Consider the following 21,668-nt stretch of genomic DNA (forward strand, 5'->3'; position numbering starts at 1 on the left):
CATTACTCCAGTCTTCAGTGTCACATGATCCTTCAGAAATCATTCTAATATGCTGATATATTATCAATGTTGGAAACAGTTGTGCTGCTTCATGTTTTTTGGAACCTGTGATACTTTTTACAGGATTCTTTTATGAATATAAATAAAAAATAAAAACACAGCATTTATTCAAAATGGAAATATTGTGTTACAATAAACACTACCATTCAAAAGTTTGGAGTCAGTAAATTTTTTTGCTTTCTATTTTTGAAAGTAATGAATACTTTTATTCAGCAAGGATGTCTTAAATGGATAAAAAATTATAGTAAAGACTCATTAGAGTTAGAAAAGATTTTAATTTGAAATAAATGCTGTTTTTTTTTACTTTTTTTTCCATAAAAGAATCCAGAAAAAAATATTTCCAAAAAAAAAACAAAAAAAACTAAGCAGCACAACTGTTTCCAGCACTGATAATAAATCAGCATATTAGAATGATTTCTGAAGGATCATGTGACACTGAAGACTGCAGTAATGATGCTGAAAATTCAGCTTTGATCACAGAAATAAATTATATTTTAAAATATATTAAAACAGAAAACCAATATTAGAAATTGAAATAATATATCACAATATTACAGTTGTTTTCTGTATTTTTGATCAAATAAGTACAGCCTTGATGAGCACAAGAGACTTGTATATATATATTCGAGGCTTTCGGTTCGGTACGCATTACAAACCGAACAATTCGTTGGACTAATCATATTATATTTGGAATTAAAAAAAGAAAATATAATGTTCTCAGTGTCACTGCGCTCAACAAGGCAGCCCAAACGACGTAACGGGCAATGTACTGTCTGCCCAGTGACGTAGCAGACAGCCCCGCGATAACCTCCCTGTGCTGGGTTGCGTCGAAAGACGATGATTTTGTATCGACAATAGCCAGAGGCGTTGTCAAAAACATAAATTATTGGCAATATTAAGAGGATTTGACGTTTCCAATAAATGTAGGTTGTTAAATTCTTATTTTATTAAGCCTATTATTATTATGAAGTTACTTTTATTATTAATTTAAAATTTATTAATTTGCCACGCAATATTACTGCATAACTAACGCGCTGCAAGGATAACAAAAGTTTAGGCTATTTATTCCTCAATTACCATGTTGTAAAAAAAGGTCTTTTAAGACCTTTTATACTGTTTCGCATACATTGTCAGCGTTGTGCGCTTGCTTAGCCCTTTGTTGTGATAAACAGTAAAGTGTGTTTAAGCGCTAGCAAAAGACAGTGTAAAGAAATACTCTTTGAAAGAAGCAGTCAATCAGCCGAAGTTAAAAGCAGATCGTAAGTGTATTTATTTCTTGTCTCATTAGTGTTTAGCGCAGTTGTCGTTGCTAGGAAACACTTGTTTTGTTTACTGTGTTAAGACGTGCTGAAGTTGCATTTGGTCTCGTATACTGTATCGCATACCTTGTCAGTGTTGTGCACTTGCTTAGCCCTTTTTTGTGATAAACAGTAAACTGTGTTCAGCTGAATTAAATTTCCGTTTTGTCAAATGGGTATAAAAAAGGTTAGTACACCGCGGCAGCCCTCGTGTGAAGACCGAAGAGTGTAAAGACCATTGATTCTACCGTGCAGGGACACAGACACAGACTTTTTTACACGTTTTTTCACTTCTGTTTCAGTTTTTATGACCAACTCTTACTATGTGTTTTCATATCCCTATTATTATTACCACTCGCAAACCATGTATCACACACTATAGGCAGCGCAATCCTAACAACCTGTGCACTTTGCCTATGTCTGCTAATACACTACTTTTTTTTCTATTCGTCTCTGGAATTGTCAGTCTGCAGTAAACAAAGCAGATTGCATTACATCTATTACTACTCATTCAAGACTAAACCTCATGGCCCTGACAGAGACGTGGCTCAAACGAGAGGACACTGCTACTCCTGCAGCACTCTCCAATAATTTCTCATTTTCCCACACTCCCCGTCTAACTGGAAGAGGTGGAGGTACTGGTCTGCTTATCTCTTATGATTGGAAATGTATTCCTTTACCTTCTCTGGGTATTAGCAGCTCCTTTGAATCACATTGTCACTATTGTACACCCTTTTAAAAACCATTTTGTAGTTGTTTATTGACCCCCAGGACCACAAGGTAACTTCTTGAATGAATTAGATGTGCTGCTCTCAACCTTTCCTGAGGATGGTACTCCCCTAGTTATGCTTGGAGACTTCAACATCCACCTAGATAAACCTCAGGCTGCAGACTTCCACACTCTGCTTGCCTCTTTTGATCTCAAGAGAGTGTTAACTACGGCTACTCACAAATCAGGCAACCAACTGGACCTTATTTACACACAACACTGCTCCACTGATCATGTACTGGTTACTCCACTGTACACCTTGGATCATTTCTCTTAACCTCTTAACCTCAGCATGGTTCCTGACACAACACATACCCCTCCACATGTCATCTTTTGACGTAACCTGCGCTCCCTCACGGCTTCACGGCTATCTGCTATGGTTTTCCTGCTATGGACAAATGGGCTTCCTTCCCCTAAACAGTTATCATCTATTGATGCTAACAGTGTTACTGATACTTTCTGCTTCACTCTTACATCTTGTTTAGACACTGTCTGCCCCTTGTCTTCCAGGCCAGGCTATACAACCCCTTCTGCCCCTTGGCTGTCTGATGTCTAATTAGTGACCGTTGTTTTGTTTTGATCTCTCCGCTGCATTTCCGCGTGCGTCACTTCTGAGCGGCGCATTTGATGCTTTGTTTACAACAGTGTGAGCGCAAGCTAGATTCAAGTGATTATTACGTTTTGAATATGGATATTTTTCTTACAAAAACGCATCGATTCGCTACAGGAGGCCTTTTTTTCACCCCCTGGAGCCGTGAGAGACACTTTTTATTTTTTTTTTTTTATGGAAGGGACTTTTTTTTTTTTTTTTTTATGGAAGGGAGCTTTTTATTTCACGTCTTTTGGACTGAAGCAATGCAACACCCGCTGAGTGAAATGATAGAGCTTGAAAGATCAAAGACAATTTTTTATAGAATTCCGACTGGATTCGTCTGAAAGAAGAAAGTCATATACACCTAGGATGCCTCGGGGGTGAGTAAAACGCAGCCTAATTTTCATTTTTGGGTGAACTATCCCTTTAATAAACCATTAAAATCATTATAATGAGCCTTTAATTGCATACATAGCCTAATGCTGTGTGCAATCAGTGCTGTGCAATCAACAGTGTGTGTGTCGTTAGTGCAGTGGATGATGGGATATGTAGTCCGGGGTGATATGCAACAGGGTGTAGTGCAAGAGTCAATGAAATGGGAAGGGTGACCTCTGATGGCTAGTAGACGGAAGTTCATGGACCGGATACGTGACAATTATAATGAGCATTTAATTGCCTACATAGCCTAATAAGTGCTCAAGTACATGCATAAAGCTTGCCACAGCACACCGGCAGAGGTAATGATTATGAATGTTTCAGGGTAAAACAGTAAGGAGACTGCATTAACATTTTAATAATTTGATAAACTAGTGCTTTCTTTGTTTTCAGATTAAGGGATGAAGTCGGCGACACTTTAGTCAAAGACTAAAAGGGTGTTTCCAGCATCAAAAAAATAAAAGTATTATACAACATTAAATTTAGTTTTTTCCTCAGACATTAGAATGTGTCCTGTTTAACTTTATATTTTTCTTAACAAAAATAATGACAATCATGCATTTTTTAACATGTTTGACAGAAGACACACTAAAATGTCATTCAGTGTAACAATATTTATATACCAAAAAATCTTGTTAGGCATATTTAAAACATTAATCATCTCGGGGGTGAGTAAAACGCAGCCTAATTTTCATTTTTGGGTGAACTATCCCTTTAATAAACCATTAAAATCATTATAATGAGCCTTTAATTGCATACATAGCCTAATAAGTGCTCAAGTACATGCATAAAGCTTGCCACAGCGCACCGGCAGAGGTAATGATTATGAATGTTTCAGGGTAAAACAGTAAGGAGACTGCATTAACATTTTAATAATTTGATAAACTAGTGCTTTCTTTGTTTTCAGATTAAGAGATGAAGTCGGCGACACTTTAGTCAAAGACTAAAAGGGTGTTTCCAGCATCAAAAAAATAAAAGTATTATACAACATTAAATTTAGTTTTTTCCTCAGACATTAGAATGTGTCCTGTTTAACTTTATATTTTTCTTAACAAAATAATGACAATCATGCATTTTTTAACATGTTTGACAGAAGACACACTAAAATGTCATTCAGTGTAACAATATTTATATACCAAAAAATCTTGTTAGGCATATTTAAAACATTAATCATTTGATGTCATATTAAAAGACTATTTAAGCATCACAGTACAGCCCTCAAATATCAATTAACTTTAAATTTTGAATCTTTATACTTTGCTTTGCTAATGTCCTTCAAACCACTAGGTTTTCCCATTTGCCAGCAACACGTTTTTTGTAAGGAAGTGAAAGTCATTTAAAATATAATAAAATTGAGTATGATCACATTCTTTTTTTGTATTTTAATATGTACATGTCAGAATAAGTATATTTTTTTATTTTTACAGAAATATGTCTGTTACGCTGAATGACCATGGTTTGTTACTCTGAATGACGATTTGCCAAAAAGAGAGATAATATTGCCATTGTTCCCATAACTGAAATGGTTTTAGTATTAATCTGTGTCATTAAATTAGTTTTAATAATATTCCTGAGTAAATGACTGCAGAAGCAAATGTTGAAATATAATAAGCATTTTACTGATGCTCCCCTGCTATGCTTGCTTAGCTTGTCAATTCGTTTCTAACTTGCTTGGCCTCAAAATTGCTGCTTGCAGCCATATTAATACTTTCTGTTTGCCAACATAAATGACATTATCAGGATGAGTATTTGGGGTGGAGAATCCCCTCAGTGATCTTGTGACATACTGTAGTGAGGGGGGACTCTCTGCCAAGAAATATTGGCAAGCTATTATTCCAACAATTGCAATCCTCAATATCCTTCTCTTTTCCTGGCTAAAGGAAAAGAGACTCCGCTGGACTCCGCTTCGTCCACGGTGGACTCCGCTTCGGGCTGGACTCCGCTTCGTCCACGGTGAAAGCCGATCCGGCAATCCACAGTGCGAAGTTGATGTATTTCCTCAGCGACCAGCACGGATCAGCTCTAGGCATGACGAAGTGGATATCGTCCTCTTTTGGAAGGCCAAACAAAGTAGTTTCGCTTTCACAACGAAACACACAGCATCTCCACGACATGGCGGCGGCGGCAACAACAATACTACAGCGAGAATAAAAGTTACGCCTTCTTTCTTTGCGTGAACATTTGGGCGGTGTTATGCAAATCTTCCTACACAGCAACGTAGACATGTGGGGGCGTGTTTAAAGAGGCGTTTTAGGAGGGCGTGGACGAGTCTTAACTTTTATAAAGAATATCTCTTTGGGTTTGAGACTTTAGTCTTTGCAACTTTAGGGATCTTATCTATGCACAAACAGCTTGTGAACACTCCAAAAAGAAAGGAAAACTTTAAATCGCATCATATGACCCCTTTAATCCGTCATTCCGTTTTTACTTTCACTTTCTGCATAGTGAATTGACTGAGATTAAGATGTTTACAGGCATAACTCTTGCTTAAAGTTAGCATGTTGCTTATGTGATATGCACTGGCTCGCCTTCATGGTATAAAACAGAAATATTTCCAACATTGCGAAGTAAACAATTCACCCCGCACCCCCCCAACAATACCCCCTGTATCGAAAACGTAGCAAAAACAGTTCGGTTCGATACGACACAGTGGTGTCATTGTTCAGTACGTTTTCGATAAGGAGGGGGGGTAATTTCTTACATCACAATGTTGGAAATATTTCTGTTGTAAAGCATGAAGGCGAGCCAACAGATAGCACATAAGCAATTTGCAAACTTTGCGCAAGGGTGAGGTCTCAGATCTCAGTAAATTCACTATGCAGAAAGTGAAAGTAAAAACGTAATGACGGAGCTTTCAGCATCTGATCATATTCTCTCAGAGATGACGAGAGACGAATCTACTTCAACAAATGCTGATAACGCTATATAGCTAACTGTTCTAATTTAGTCCCTTATTTCTCTTGTGGCCCATACATAGTGAGAAAAAAAATGAGAAGAAACTTATTTCATGTTAAACAGGTTGTTTTAGAAAGTCGGTGCTTGAAATGGGTGAAAGCTTTTTATTGATAACTGCAGTTTTAATATTTTAATTATAGGCTTATAATTCATTGTACAAGACCCGTTTTGAAAGACCCTTTTTTTTTTTTTAACAATTGAGTAAATAGCCTAATCTTTTGTTATCCTTGCAGCGCATCAGTTATGTGGTAGCCTAATATTGCGGGGCAAATTAGTTGTAATTTTAATTTAATAATAGGCCTAAAAGTAATTTCATAATAATAACAGGCATAATAAAAATAAGAATGTAACAGGCCTACATTAATTGGAAATGCCAAATGCTCTTAATATTGCCAATAATTGATGTTTGACAATATCTCTGTCTATCGTAGATACAAGAGCATTGTCTTTCGACACACCCCAGCAAGGGGAGATTACGGGGCCGTCCGCTACGCCACTGGGCAGAGAGCACGTTGCTTGTTACATCATTTGTTCAGCCTTGTTGAGCGCAGTGGCACTGAGACACTTTATATTTTACACACTTAAGGCTCTTTTATTTTCCAGATTCAATAGGATTAGTCCAACGAATCGTTCGGTTTGTAATGCGTACCGAACCGAAAGCCTTGTATCGAACGGTTCAATACGAATACGTGTATTGTTACACCCCTAATATATATATGTGTATATATATATGTGTGTGTGTATATATATATATATATGTATGTATTAGGGATGCACCAATACCGGTATCGGGCCCGATACTGAGCTCTTGTACTCGTACTCGTTAAAATGCGCCGATACCACACAGCATGTGATAAGTGCCATATTCAGACAAAGAAACACCGACAACAGAATAACAGACAGCAGAATGGCGTTATTAGAGCTTAAGGATGTCTACGAAGTATATGTATGCAGTGAATATAATGTTAAACATTCAGGATTAATGCCTGTATAGCTGATGTGCGCGAGCTGATAAGCAAAGCATGCTGAGTGGATTGTGCGCGTGGCAAGCTTGTCAAGTGAATATGCCTTTCTCACAGACATCACTGAAAAGCTTGTAGTTCGGTCACATGTTCAAAAACAAGTAAACAATGCACAAGTTACTTAACGGTAGGGAGGGAGAGAGAGAGAAAGAGAGAGCGCGCGCGCACTTCTGTTGTGTGATCTTTGATGTTCACTCACTTAGCACACGCATCATTTGGATTAAAACTAAATCGTAAAAATAAGACCATTTATAGGGGCATTCACTATAAACAATTTATTTTCAACCTTAGTCATACACTACTTACCTAACAGGTTTCAGAACCATGAAGACTTATCTTCAGTCATCTGGTGAAAGTGAATCTAGCATCCTGTGTGAAATGCACCAGTCTGTAGCCTACTACTTGTCCCTCTCATTCTGCACCTGTACAAATACGTGCACGCGTTGCACGTTTTGCTTGCTTGAGTGTTTGTGCATTATATGAGTGGCTTTGGAATTAAAGTGCACCTGCCATTAAACTTGGCCGGTAGTACACTATAGATTGAGGTTCCGCATAGCCAAAACATGCCTGTTGGAGGGGGAATCCTGCACCATTGGTTCACACTAAATAGCTTGGGTAATGATCGAGTTTGCCTAATACATACTTCCACATCCTCATTCTTTTGTCGTGTGGATGATGAGATTTCTGTCTTCAGTGACATTCCCATTTTAATTATGAAACCACATGCAGCACTGGGAATTTTTCCCAAGTCTTTAGAGTCTGAGGATAGATATTCAACACACCAACTAAATGTCATTGGTAAGAGTAAGTCTTTCATAACAGGTGTGGTTGTCGTCAAATTGCAGGACTTTAAACCTGGAGTGCAACATGGTGAGGCTGGAGGAGCAGTCACGTCATGACATGTGCAATAAACTGTGATAATTTGAGAAATGTTGAAGGTGTCTGAATAATTTTTTTTGACTATCTATTTGATAAATGAAGTTAACCAACTAACATTATACATACTCTTTTGGTTTCTGTACCCAATATTTTAAACGTTTACAACTGCAATAAAAATATCGGTATCGGTACGCTGTATCGGCAAGTACCAAAAATAAAAGTATCGGTATCGGGCGAGTACTGGAAAAAGTGGTATCGGTGCATCCTGTAGGAAACTTTTTCCTCGTCGAAGTAGAGACCAGGAAACTCTTGGGTATCTTCAGCAGAGTTCTTTATTGAGAACGCGCTGCGTGGCACTACAGTCATCAAAAGTCTGACTAACGTAGTGATACATTGTAGTTTATTTACATTTTAAGGGGGCGGGATACATTCCGTAGACACACCAACTAAATGTCATTGTTAAGAGTAAGTCTGTCATAACAGGTGTGGTTGTCGTCAAATTGCAGGACCTTAAACCTGGAGTGCAACATGGTGAGGCTGGAGGAGCAGTCACGTCATGACATGTGCTTTTGTTACCACACCAAATAGAGTGCAAGTATCACAGTCAGAAATGGGGTGTACTACCCATGGAATTCCTACTCCTACCGAAAGTGGATGTGGCATGCAAACGTTCTTTCCAGCAAACAAGGCATTTCTTGACATATTCATCAGCTCTAAGAATGTTGTTTCTGGAGCCTATACTTTGTGCGATGTCCATGATGATTACTAGTATGGCAATCTTGATCATGTTGATGGATGACTGAAGTTCCCGTATGTGATTCTCTGCGTTGTGTATTTAATTTTTCTTCCGTGACAGTTGGCTCGGTAGGGGGTCTAGTTGTCTTTTAGAGGTGGTGGCTTCATACACAGGTGATGAGGTCAGTGCGTATGGGTCTCGGGACAGCCCTCAAGTGGTATCTGCACAGAGTAAGAAAGAAAACAAAAGACGACAGAGCAGCATTTGTAAAAGACTGCAAACACTAGGGTTATATCTTCTGTTCGATTTGAGTCTGCTATTGTTTTTCCTTCTTTCCCTATTTCTTAATTACTGCGACACCTAAAGAACAGTGAGGTAAGGATGGACTAGTGGATGGGGAAGGCCTATGAGGGATTCTTCACCCAGGATTGGCCCCCGAAGCCTGTTGCACACGCTGTAAAACAATGTTCGGGGCTGTGAGGGTTGTTAACCAATTTCCCCAACGAGAGGAGGTGACAGAAGTGACTTTTGCTTGATTCATTAGTGCGGAAACTGCATGAGGGCATCTTACATTTACAGTCTGTCCTAACACCATTCCTAATGAAGCCTGAAGAGCTAGATGAACTGCCTGCACTGCTCTAACACACGGGCCCATCCCTTGAGTGACTATGTCAAGTTTACCAGAATAGTAATGAATTGGGCGTAAACTGCCCCCATGATCTTGCATTAGACATGCAGTCATAAAGCCTAAGTGTTCATGTACATAAAGCACAAAGGGCCTATCAGAGTGTACAATTCCTAATGCTGGTGCTTGACATAGTGCTCTCTTCAAATCATTGAAAGCTTTGAGATGAATTTCTTCCAAACAAACAGTATCGGAATCTTTAACCTGGCCTTTCAACAAGTCATAGAGAGGCTGAGCAATTGAGGCATATTCTTCAATCCAAGGTCTACAGTAACCCGCTGTTCCTAAAAAGAGTGTTTTAATGGTAGTAGGTGAAGGTATGGCTTTGACTGAAGCGGCTCGATCCTGTGTAATAGATCTATTTCCTGCACCAATTGTTTGACCCAGAAATGTGACTTGGTTTTTAGCAATTTGAGCTTTGTGAAAGCTGCATTTGTGTTCTCTTTTCTGCAAATAGTCCAACAATACTGCCAATTCGGTTTGATGTACCTCGTGGTCTGTAGAGGCAATCAAAATATCATTGACATATTGAATCATAGTGGACTGTTTGACTAGACATTCTGGGTCACACAAATCACGTCTGACAGCCTGATGGTATAAGGTAGGATAATTCTGAAATCCCTGTGGCAAACGTGGCCACTGGTATTGTTCATGTCAACTGTGAAAGCTAACCATGTCTGGCTGTCAGGGTGCAAGGGTACAGAAAAGAATCCATTAGACATATCGATTACTGAAAAAAATCTTACAATCTAATGGTAAGCCATTACAAATTGTAGAGGGATCTGCTACTAGGGGGTGATTTTATCAATATGTTTATTGGCTACTCTGTAGTCTATGGTGAGTCTCCATGTCCCATTAGATTTCTTGATGGGCCATATGGGTGAGTTACAGGGACTGTTGGTTTTAACTAGCACTCCTTGCTTCAGCAATTTTTCTACAATAGGTTTGATTCCCTGTATAGCTTCCTTATTGATCGGATATTGTTTGGTAACAGGAGGTGGAGTTCCTGTCAATTTGACTGGTTCTACGCCTGCCAAGACCCCGCAATCATCCTTGTCTTTAGCCCAAATTGGATGATTTTGTAAGAAAGCATACTCACAAGAAACTCCTAGTACCTTTTTACACTCATCTACAGACCAAGTCTTGTCAGGATGGATCTCATATTTCTGAGTTAGTTCTTGTCTAACTTTCTCAGTGACTATTAGGTTCATTTGCACTCCTAACAGTGATTTGAATTCGCTATCTGACCACAAAGGAGTCGCGAGACCACCTTTTTCAGTTGTGGGGATCAGTCTAGCATTCTTTCTAAACATTTTGTGAGTTTCTTTGTTACCACACAATCAAAACACTAAAACTTCTCTGATTAACAGAGGGTACTCTTGTTAACACAGATCAACTATTGTTAACCTTCCTTGGCAAAGCAAAGCAAATAACACAAATTAATAGCACTTTACGCTAAACTTCCCTGCTTAAACAGGGTAACCGATTCTTCTCTGCCGAAACAGAGGGTAACAAATATTAACACGTAATGTTAATCTTCTCTGCCTTAACAGAGGATAACCAATTCTTCCCTGCTGAGGATAACCTTCATCTCTAAAATAATTTTTTTTTAGAGGATAACTTAGTTAACCAAACCCTACAGCTGTCTGTTAACTCTTCTCTGACGGCGCAGAGGATAACAAATTTGTACTGGTCTTAAAGGTTCTTTTGGATAGAGTGGAACTCACCAACCATTGGTTGTACAGAAAGATGCAGTCTGGAACTTAGTCAGATCTTTGTTGAGCTTGAAGTTTCAATCTGGATTCAGGTGAGGAGCTCTATCCGGGTCACGGTGCCAAAACTGTAGGATACTTTTTCCTCGTCGAAGCAGAGACCAGGAGACTCTTGGGTATCTTCAGCAGAGTACTTTATTGAGAACATGCTGCGTGGCGCTGCAGTCATCAAAAGTCTGACTAAACGTAGTGATACATTGTAGTTTACAGTGGGGAAAAAAGTATTTAGTCAGCCACCAATTGTGCAAGTTCTCCCACTTAAAAAGATGAGAGAGGCCTGTAATTTTCATCATAGGTATACCTCAACTATGAGAGACAAAATAAGAAAAAAAATCCAGAAAATCACATTGTAGGATTTTTAAAGAATTTATTTGCAAATTATGGTGGAAAATAAGTATTTGGTCAATAACAAAATTTTTTTTTCTCATTTTGTCTCTCATAGTTGAGGTATACCTATGATGAAAATTACAGGCCTCTCTCATCTTTTTAAGTGGGAGAACTTGCACAATTGGTGGCTGACTAAATACTTTTTTGCCCCACTGTATATACATTTTAAGGGGGCGGGATACATTCCGTAGAGGTGGAGATAGTCTAACCCATAGCATGCAAATGAAGTACAGGAATCACCCCGACACAGGCATTTTCCCAGCCTTGATCTCATCAGTATAACAGTGTCATTCAATGCATAGGTGCTGATCCAATCAGTCTGACAGTATCGCCATACTTTCGCATTATCACAGAGACAAAGGTACAGCTGTGCTTTGAGCTTAAAAAGCCAGATGGTCAGGAAGAGCATAAAGACAAAAGGTCATTATCTCAGACACCTGGGCTTCCTGATTTGATCTCCTTAGAAAGGAAATTGTTTTACCTCAAAATGTAAAACACAAGGTACATAACTTTTTCAGTATATATTCTATTACATTGGAACCAAGATTTAACATTTTATAAATTTGTAATACAACAGTCCCTAGTATGTGTATTTATATGTATATATGAGCACAATCACACTCGTAGATGTGAGATATAGCTGTATATCGGCCGATTGGGCCGTAGGTAATCACAGCATGCCGATATTCAGCCATATCTCACATCTACGATTTTGATATTGCGTTTACAATAGTTTGACAGCACGAGTGTGTAAATACATATAAAAAAATGTGAAAAGGGGGGTTTAAAAGCCCTCTTTTGTGCAGAACTGCTTCTTTCCACCACAGATTCATATCTAAAGTTGACCGTTTAACAGCTGAGCCCAAGCCTTCGTTACTAATTCAAAAATGTCACTTTAGAACTAGAAACGAAGGAACATTGAGTTGCTTCATTAAAAGTTTATTGTTTTACTGTCAAAAATGTATGTATAGTAGAGTATTATGAGAGATTGACTAAGTGATCGTGATTACCTGCATCTGATACAGCATTCATTCTTCAGCTCAATCTCATATTCACAATAGAACATTAGTTTGAATGTCTGATAGGCTCGTACTATCCATTCATCTGTTAAGGGTGATTCCTGATGGCGGAACAATGTAAGTAAAATCACCATCACGAACACACACACAGTTTCGTAATACTAAATACTATTATTTATATAAAATATTATTTATTGAATAATAATATTTAATAAACAGCAACAACAGCCATCATAAAAGTTGCTAGGCAATTTAGTCAAAAGTGAAAAAGCAGCGCTCTGATATACAGCATTGACGTTATATAACCATGATGAGATTTTGCCAAAACTATTTGCTTTTGAACAAATAATATATTAATGAGACCAAAGACTGGCCGTTAGATTTACTCAAAACGAAATATATCTCATGTTTAACCACTATAGAGACATCAGAGCCAGCAGTAAATTCCAGAAGATCAGGCTGAGGTGAGGCGCTCTCGGTGGGTTCATGAAAAATTGTATTGGATTTGGGCGCCCGCCATGACACTCGCTGAGTCGCTGTGAGAAATACTCCAACTTCGGCAAGCGGTGAAATGGCTGTTGGAATTCTGTTGGACTCTAATATCAACACTCTTATCAGCCAATCAGATCTGAGGACCAGAAAGTACTGTTGTAAAAAATATATATAGGCATCACACACATATTTTGCTTCACACTGCAGACCCATCAGTTGTATTCTAACTACAGTCCATGCGAACACTGGTTCCAGTTAAGTTCAGAAAAGCACTTTGTTCTTTTTGGGTCTGATCCGACTCAGACACTAGGTGGAGATGGTTGTTTAGCCAACCTAGTAGGGATGTGTATCTCCATAACTGAGGCAGATGCGATACGCATCTCGATGCAAAGCCAACAATACGATACATTGAAGATGCATATGAAGTAGCTAGCGATGCCATATGATTCACCCCTATTACGATGCAGTGCGATCCGATTTCGATCCGATCCGATTCAACACAATGCGATTCGATGCAAAACAATGCAATGGAAAAAATATGATCGCATTTATTTCTTTGGTTCAGACAGACAGCAAATCATAAATTAACTTATGTGACTACTGACTTCTAACGCCTCAAGGCCTGTTTCATATAACAAGTTTACCAAATAGGCCAGGCTTATTTCAATTAGTCTGACTCACTAGGGCCTTTCGCACTGCAGGAACCTTTTCATAGTACCAGAACTAATTGTGGAGCTACCCACTTTTCGGCGTGTTCGCACCGCCGGAACTGGAAGCGATTTTAGTACTGGACTGCCTTTTTTGAGAACCAAATTAGCTCCTACTCCGGAGCAGGGTCTAACCAGCACAACTGGTACTAATCCTGAAGCAAATGTAGCACTGACAGTTGTCGTTGGAAATTCTTAGTCCTCCTTTCCGTTCTTTCAGTCGCTTTACGTATATGTCGACTTTCCATGTCCATTATTGTGAAACCCACGAGACACAACAAAAACACAGCTCCGATCACAGCGTCCTCCATCCTCCTGTTATTAATGTTGTTATTTTTTGTTTCTGTTGTTGAACGCCACGCACAAATGACGTCGCTGTCGACCGGCTTGCGTCACTTTCTAGTACACACTATCGGTGCGAATGCAACCCTTTAAATGGTACTGGGAAATAGTTTGCGCAAAATCGTCCCAGTACTTTTGTACCGTACATTTAGTTCTGGAACTAAAGCGGTGCGAAAGGGCTTACTGTCAAATGATTTGGTTCCATAAAACAAATTTAACAAAGATCAATATCAGTCACTGTGGCAACTTATGCTGGAAAGCTAACCTGGTTCAGGGCAGGCAAACTGTCAGGCTAAGCGGAGCTCTTCTAACACTGAACAATGGAAATGCAATGATATTACCACTGACTCTCTCACATACTATCATAGCCATGCAGCCTTTTTCTCTGGTTTAATGACAGCTGTACCTTTTATAGTTAGAACAGATAGCATTAGAACTTTACAATCTAACATTGTTCTTTAAAGCATTAAAATCACTAAACTACAAGTTAAAATCACTAAATTAAAACAAAATTTTAACTGCTATAAGAAACACATTACGTAGTAATTAAGTAGTAAGCTTAGTAATTAAGACTGTATTAGCTTACATTTTATTTACCCATTACAATAGTCCCTATTTAGCAAAATGCATATTTGACTCGTTCTCGTTCTCTCGCGTATGCCTCGCCCACTCCTGACAGCAAGCAAAATGGATATATTTGCATGACTTTCTAACATTTACAGAGGAAAAATATACTCGTGACATGTCAGTTATGCACTGAGGAAAACACAACGTCTCAAATGCATTAAACAGCACACATATATTCGCTGTTTGCCATGGTAATTTTAACCATGATGGACATTAAGGGCTGCTTAAGATTAAGCGTCCACAAATTAGTGAGATTGTGGGAACTTACATTGTCGTTTATGGAACTGCTTTAGCCCCGATTGATTTGTTAGGTTATTTCAAGTCAGATTTTGGACTTTAATCCCTGCTTTTCCTCAGGTCTCTGTAGTGTTGTTGTGATACATCATATTCACGCGCAGCGGTGATGAGCGAACGCACTTGAGAAACAGTTTCAAGAGGACAAGTCAATCTACATATAAAATATTGGTCACAGATTATTGGTCACTTTCTAAACGATAAAAGTGTAGCCATCCACTAGTAATTATATATAAATAAATCAGTTTTTACCGATGCAAATATGTTAATAACGATGCATTTTGCCAACTTGTATCCTATGCACACTTTTTAAACCGATGCATCGCATCGTTAAGTTTTTTTTGCCGATGCACCGAGCGAATCGGTGAATCTTCCCATCCCTACAACCTAGTAACATTCTGTCTCTGTAATGTTATGCAAAGTTGGTGTCTTGGTGAACTGAATTTGTCAAGTCAAGTCACCTTTATTTGTATAACGCTTTTAAAGGGGTCATATGATGTTGCTAAAAAGAACATTATTTGGTGTAATGAAATGTGTTTATGCAGTTTAAAGTAAAAAAAAAACACATTATTTTCCACATACTGTACATGATTGTTTCTCCTCTATGCCCAGACTTTCTGAAACGTGTCGATTTTTACAAAGCTCATCGGTCTGAAAAGCGAGGTGCGCTGTGATTGGCCAGCTATCCAGTGCGTTGTGATTGGCCGAATACCTCAAGCGTGTGACGGAAATGTTACGCCCCTTACCATACTGTCACCGGAGCGACAATTCAAAAACATTAAAACCCATTATAAACGAGGCATTTGTTGCATCCAGTGGGGACATAATTACGGATTATAATGATTTATACTGTCTTTTTACGCGTTGGTTGCATTGCGCTGCGTAAACATAAAACCATGTCTGCATTTGTGATCGGAGAAATGACAAACAAGCGCTACTCTACACTGCTCAAAACTCGCGTTTGAATCATCAGTGGCAAATCCTTTAAATTAAAACGTACTTGCAGTCTGTGAGTCAGAACAGCCGGCATTGTAGTCTACTCTTCCAGGATCAGGAAACCGTCCTCCATAAAATGTGCTGCACACATCTGAATATTTGGGTTGAACTGTTCTGGAACAGTGTTGTAAATACAACTTAACCACTGATTTCTAGTCATGTTCTCTTTTGGAAGACCAAACAAAGTAGTTTCTTTCACAACGAAACACACGGCGGGCTAGAGTGAGCGGCGGCCGGCGGCCTAGAGTGAGCGGCAGCTGACCCCAGGCGATCCGGCGATCCACAGCGCGATGTTGATGTATTCCCTCAGCGGCCAGCACGGATCAGCTCTAGGCATGACAAAGTGGATATCGTCCTCTTTTGGAAGGCCAAACAAAGTACTTTCGCTTTCACAATGAAACACACAGCATCTCGACATGGCGGCAGCAACAATACTTCAGCGAGAATAAAAGTTACGCTGCCGCCTTTGCGTGAACATTTGGGAGCATTATGCAAATCTTCCCACATCGTGACGTAGACATGTGGGGGCGTGTTAGAACGAGCCGTTTTAGGTAGGCGTGGTTGACTCTTTAAATTTTATAAAGAATATCTCTTTGGATTTGAGACTTTAGACTTTGCAACTTTACAGATCTTCTTTCTGCACCAAGAGCTTGTAACACTTCAAAGAGAAAGAACAAATTTAAATCGCATCATATGACCTCTTTAACAATACAGATTGTGTCAAAGCAACTGTACAGCATTAATTAGGAAAATATTGTGTCAATAATGCAAAATGACAATAGTAAACACTCAATTTTCAGTTAAAGGAAGTTCATCATTGAATTCAGTGATGTCATCATCCAGCTCATTTCAGTTTAAATAGTATATGTGCAATCAATGGGGAAGTTGTGGCCTAATGGTTAGAGAGTCGGACTCGTAACCCAAAGGTTGCGGGTTCGAGTTTCGTACTGGCAGGGATTGTAGGTGGGGGGAGTGAATGTACAGCGCTCTCCCACCTTCAATACCACGACTGAGGTGCCCTTGAGCAAGGCACTGAACCCCCAACTGCTCCCCAGGCGCCGCAGCAAAAAAATGGCTGCCCACTGCTCCGGGTGTGTGTTCACGGTGTGTGTGTGTTCACTGCTGTGTGTGTGCACTTTGGATGGGTTAAATGCAGAGCACTAATTCCAAGTATGGGTCACCATACTTGGCCACATGTCACATGTACAGTAAATGAAATTAATCAAGTCGACGATATCGCTTTGTCACAGATGATATGCCACTCTAATTTTGTTGTTAATGTTGGATATTAATTTTGTTGTTTTTTTGTTTGTTTGTTTTTATATTAAGAGAAACTTAAAATGAAGAGATGTCAATAGACCATTGAGGAGATGGGAGATTTTAAGTGTTTGGCTTTGACAATGCATCTCTGATCTTATCTCTCATACACAGTAATGTGTTCTTGTATGTTTTTTAACATATGCGTGAATATGTTCATAGTTCAAGTGAAAAGAAAATATCCAGACCAGGAGCAACTCAGAATGGACTCTTGTGAAAGCGATTACATGTCATAGAGATGCTTACATAAAGAGAATAGCTTTAAGGTCTTATATAGACAGGTGTGTGGTTTTCCTAATCAAGTCCAATCAGTATAATCAAACACAGCTGGATTCAAATGAAGGTGTAGAACCATCTCAAGGATGATCAGAAGAAATGGACAGCACCTGAGTTAAATATATGAGTGTCACAGCAAAGGGTCTGAATACTTAGGACCATGTGATATTTCAGTTTTTCTTTTTTAATAAATCTGCAAAAATGTCAACAATTCTGTGTTTTTCTTTCAATATGGGGTGATGTGTGTACATTAATGAGGAAAAAAAATTAACTTAAATGATTTTAGCAAATGGCTGCAATATAACAAAGAGTGAAAAATGTAAGGGGGTCTGAATACTTTCCGTACCCACTGTATAAGAGTGACCTATAATACCACTGAGACATACATTTCATTAAACATGTTTACTGACTGTGATTAGTTGTTCACGTGAAGGACCAAAATCAAACCTATGTAGTCTTTGAAATTAGGTCAAACTCAGCTACTCTAGAAGCGTCCAACTCACTGGTCAGTTTCTCACTTAATATTTGTTTCCCTATTTTATTAATATAAATCAGAAGATATTTTTGTAAATCTATATTTTTTACTTAATTGTATTGATTGTTATCTTGTCCTCTACCCTATCTTATCTCATCTAGGTCATCTTACTCGTGCCGTTACTTCGTGCTTCCCTGCTGCTTTTTTGACTTCTGTGGGAAGTACCAGCGCCGACAGTGTAAGAAGTCTCAGTATAAGGAGTACATCGACTTCATCTCTGATGTCAGCACAGTGTGTGGCTTCAACACAGAGGAGGACTGTCTGAGGATACCCTCCACCAAACGTGTAGGTTGGTCGTATATCTGTAGAGCTGGGTCACTAGACTGGACTGCTGGAGATTCACTCCTATTAGCAGTTTATCACAGTGCCATAAAAAAAGTAAAAATGCCTTGCATCATCTTAATTTTTATTATTTAGCTTTGCTCAAGCAATATTTTGAAGCAAGGGTGTGAATTAGGGGTTTGCAGTCTCATCTATGATAGTATTGTAATTGTTGTTTTTAGGGCTGGCTCGATACCACTTTTTCAGAACCGTTCCCGATCCGATACCAAAAATTCTGAGTATCTGCTGATACCGATATCAATCCGATAACAGGGCAGTTTTTAACCCTCTAAGACCTGAGGGCATTTTTGCCTCACTGAAGTTAATGTTTTTTCTGAGTGCCATACACAAAAATAATGACTCAAAACTCCAAGACCGTAGCAAGCAGAGTCAAAAGGTAGGTATCGTTTGATAGAAATCTTTCTATATTTTTATGTGGAAAAAATCTTTGCATTTGAATAAACTCATGTTGAGAAATAGGTGATAAAATGTAAGAAAAATTTTTCATATCATTCTTATTTGACGTTTAATATCTCATGAAAGAAATAAGGTAGGAGAACAAATATTTTTGATGATGTTCCCCAACATATGTGCTGTATGTGAATACAATTTTGTGGTGATACCATGAAGTAATCAAAAGTTACAGTATTTGGAATCAAGGTAATCTTTCTCATAGCCCTTGACAGTTTTGAAATTGTTGTTTTGAATTTAAAGTAATGCCTCACTCAAGTTTAGTCAAAGCCCCAACCAATTACACTTGTTTCATTCTACTCGATGAGACCTTTCAAATGACATATGACACATGACTATCTGAGCTGTATGATGTTTCTGACATATTAGAGTACATGGCACAAAAACATTTTTCATAAATTATGACATTTTTTTTTATATTTATCCGCAAATAACTCGGCACAACTTAGGAGTTAATCAAAGTGGCCACATGTATTGTAAAGGTCAGACTCCAAGCTTTCAAATTACACCTATTTTGTGTTGATCAAGGCATTGATTTTGAAAAATATGATTCTGTCAGGACCACTATCGTCAAAATGATAGATACTTAGCATAAAGTTTGGTTTGGCGGTATGGTTCTGTTCTGGGCAAAAACCTCCCTGCCCATCCATGCAGCCTGTCATGAATGAGCAGGGAGAGCAGCAATAATAACCCCCCCAACACAAACGATAGGCCAGAACCTCCCAAACCACAACCGATGGCATTCTAAAAGAAGCATAGCCTTCTGGAATAACTGGGGCAGCAGCAACTTACAGGAGAAGGCAGCGAAGGGGTGCTCTTCTTTATAAGCAGCTAAGAAGAGCAGCAAGCCCCTTACCAGAGGAGAGTAGCAGCGAAGGGGTGCTCTTCTTTATAAGCAGCTAAGAAGAGCAGCAAGCCCCTTTAATGTAATACCTGAAAAAGATGCAGAAAACCCACTAGAATTGGCAGCCTAGTTTGCAGCAAACATAGCGTACTGCAGCCATAGAAGCGAGCAATAAACGGATCAGAGATCACAGATTCTACCTGGCCTAAAAGCTTCAGAATCCATTTAAAAAGAGTCTATAACAACAGCATATAATAACGCAAATCAACTCATCAGTTTCTAGGTTGGCCGTCTCCCATTGACATTTGTGCTCGTTGTGTTACGTGTCCTCAATCTGACAACCCGCGTGAGCATAGACAAAAATCCTTACCAATACACTAGATAGCTTTGCAACAAGCATGTTGCTTGCTTAATCACAGCATGTTGCAGTAGTCAGAGAAACTTAAGGAAATAACATTCCCAATACTAGATGAGCCATAAGCAGCAAGCATATTTCAAGAACAATCGGATGGCCTAAACAACAGCTTAAACATTAGCTTCTTGCTGTTGCAAGTTTAACTAAGTACCAGCACTTGCAGTAACAACCAATAGCTTAAAGCAACAAGCAAGTCTAGCGACAAAAATGCTCAACACTAGATAAGCTCTAACAAGCAAGCAAAATCCCAATACCCTAATAGCTTTAAAGCAAAGACCTTCTGAAATAGCATAGACTGGGGCAGCATGCCCTTTAAGAAGAGAAGCAGTGAAGGGGTGCTCTTCTTTAATAAGCAGCTGAGAAGAGCAGCATGCCCCTTTAATGCAGTACAGCATATGGTCAATACCCGAAGTTTAGGCAACAGCATGTTGCCCTATCCAGATAATCCTTAGCATTAATAACACCTTTAGTAGCAAAATCTACATACTGCAAGTTAAGTATCAAGCACATTACCGATACACTGTATAGCTTTAAGCAACCGCATATCACGGACTTACACACAGCTTGATGGAAATAATCATACATATAGGACGTGTTTAATGAAACAGCATCCTCAATACGAGATGAGCCTTAAGCAGCAAGCCTGCTTCATATCAGACAGTCTTAATCAGATTTAAATACAAGCCTCAGCTGTGGTAAGTTTAACTGGGTAACATTAAAGTTACCAGTGTGTCAGTACAACCAATAAGCCTAAAGCAACAGCGTGCCTAGCAAACCAACATGTTACTGAACAACTAGGCTTAAACAACGAGCAATATTTGACAATAGCATATTTGCCAACATAGCGTTAAGCAATGAGAATGAAATAAGAAACTTAGCAGGAAATGTTGCTTAATATTTTTATGGGGGAAGCATCCATAGCGTTAAGCAATGAGAATGAAATAATTTTTTTAAGTGCTGCTTGCACTTGCTTAGAATAATTGGACTATATTTAAATCCCCTGTGTCCATTTGAACGCTCAGTCGTAACCTTCCAATCACCACCAAAGTTTTTTTTTCTTCCCTTTCTCAGCCAATCATCAGTTTAATCAACACCTGTCATATCACCCTAATTTCGAATGCTCATATGCTCACATTACTCAGCGTGAGCACATATTCCAGCGGATCAGAAATTATGAATCTCTAATAAGTGGCAGTCCAGCAGGGGAAGCATACACTGCGGAAATACTTTGAATGACGGTCATTGATATTACATTCTTATATGTATAGAAGCCATTAGGAGCGATAAAGCGTGCTTTTGACACAGCTGAATCAACCGCACACTCACACAGCTAATGAAAACATCAACCTTAGAAATAAACAACCGTAACATTGAGATTATGCGAATACAGCGAATCACAGTTGAAACACATACATGAGAATG

General features: G+C 38.8%; 1 protein-coding gene across 1 annotated transcript in view; it reads left to right on the forward strand.

Annotated features, from left to right (window-relative positions):
- Positions 1 to 21,668, forward strand: part of trmt44 (tRNA methyltransferase 44 homolog) — a 103,808-nt gene that overhangs the window by 37,823 nt on the left and 44,317 nt on the right. The window contains exon 8 of the mRNA XM_016251661.1: positions 18,297 to 18,480. Within this exon, the coding sequence (XP_016107147.1) occupies positions 18,297 to 18,480 (184 nt within the window). The remainder of the gene's footprint in view (positions 1 to 18,296; positions 18,481 to 21,668) is intronic.

Source organism: Sinocyclocheilus grahami, unplaced genomic scaffold (genome assembly GCF_001515645.1).
Source record: "Sinocyclocheilus grahami isolate Dianchi unplaced genomic scaffold, SAMN03320097.WGS_v1.1 scaffold1066.1, whole genome shotgun sequence".
Classification (NCBI taxonomy): Eukaryota; Metazoa; Chordata; class Actinopteri; order Cypriniformes; family Cyprinidae; genus Sinocyclocheilus; species Sinocyclocheilus grahami.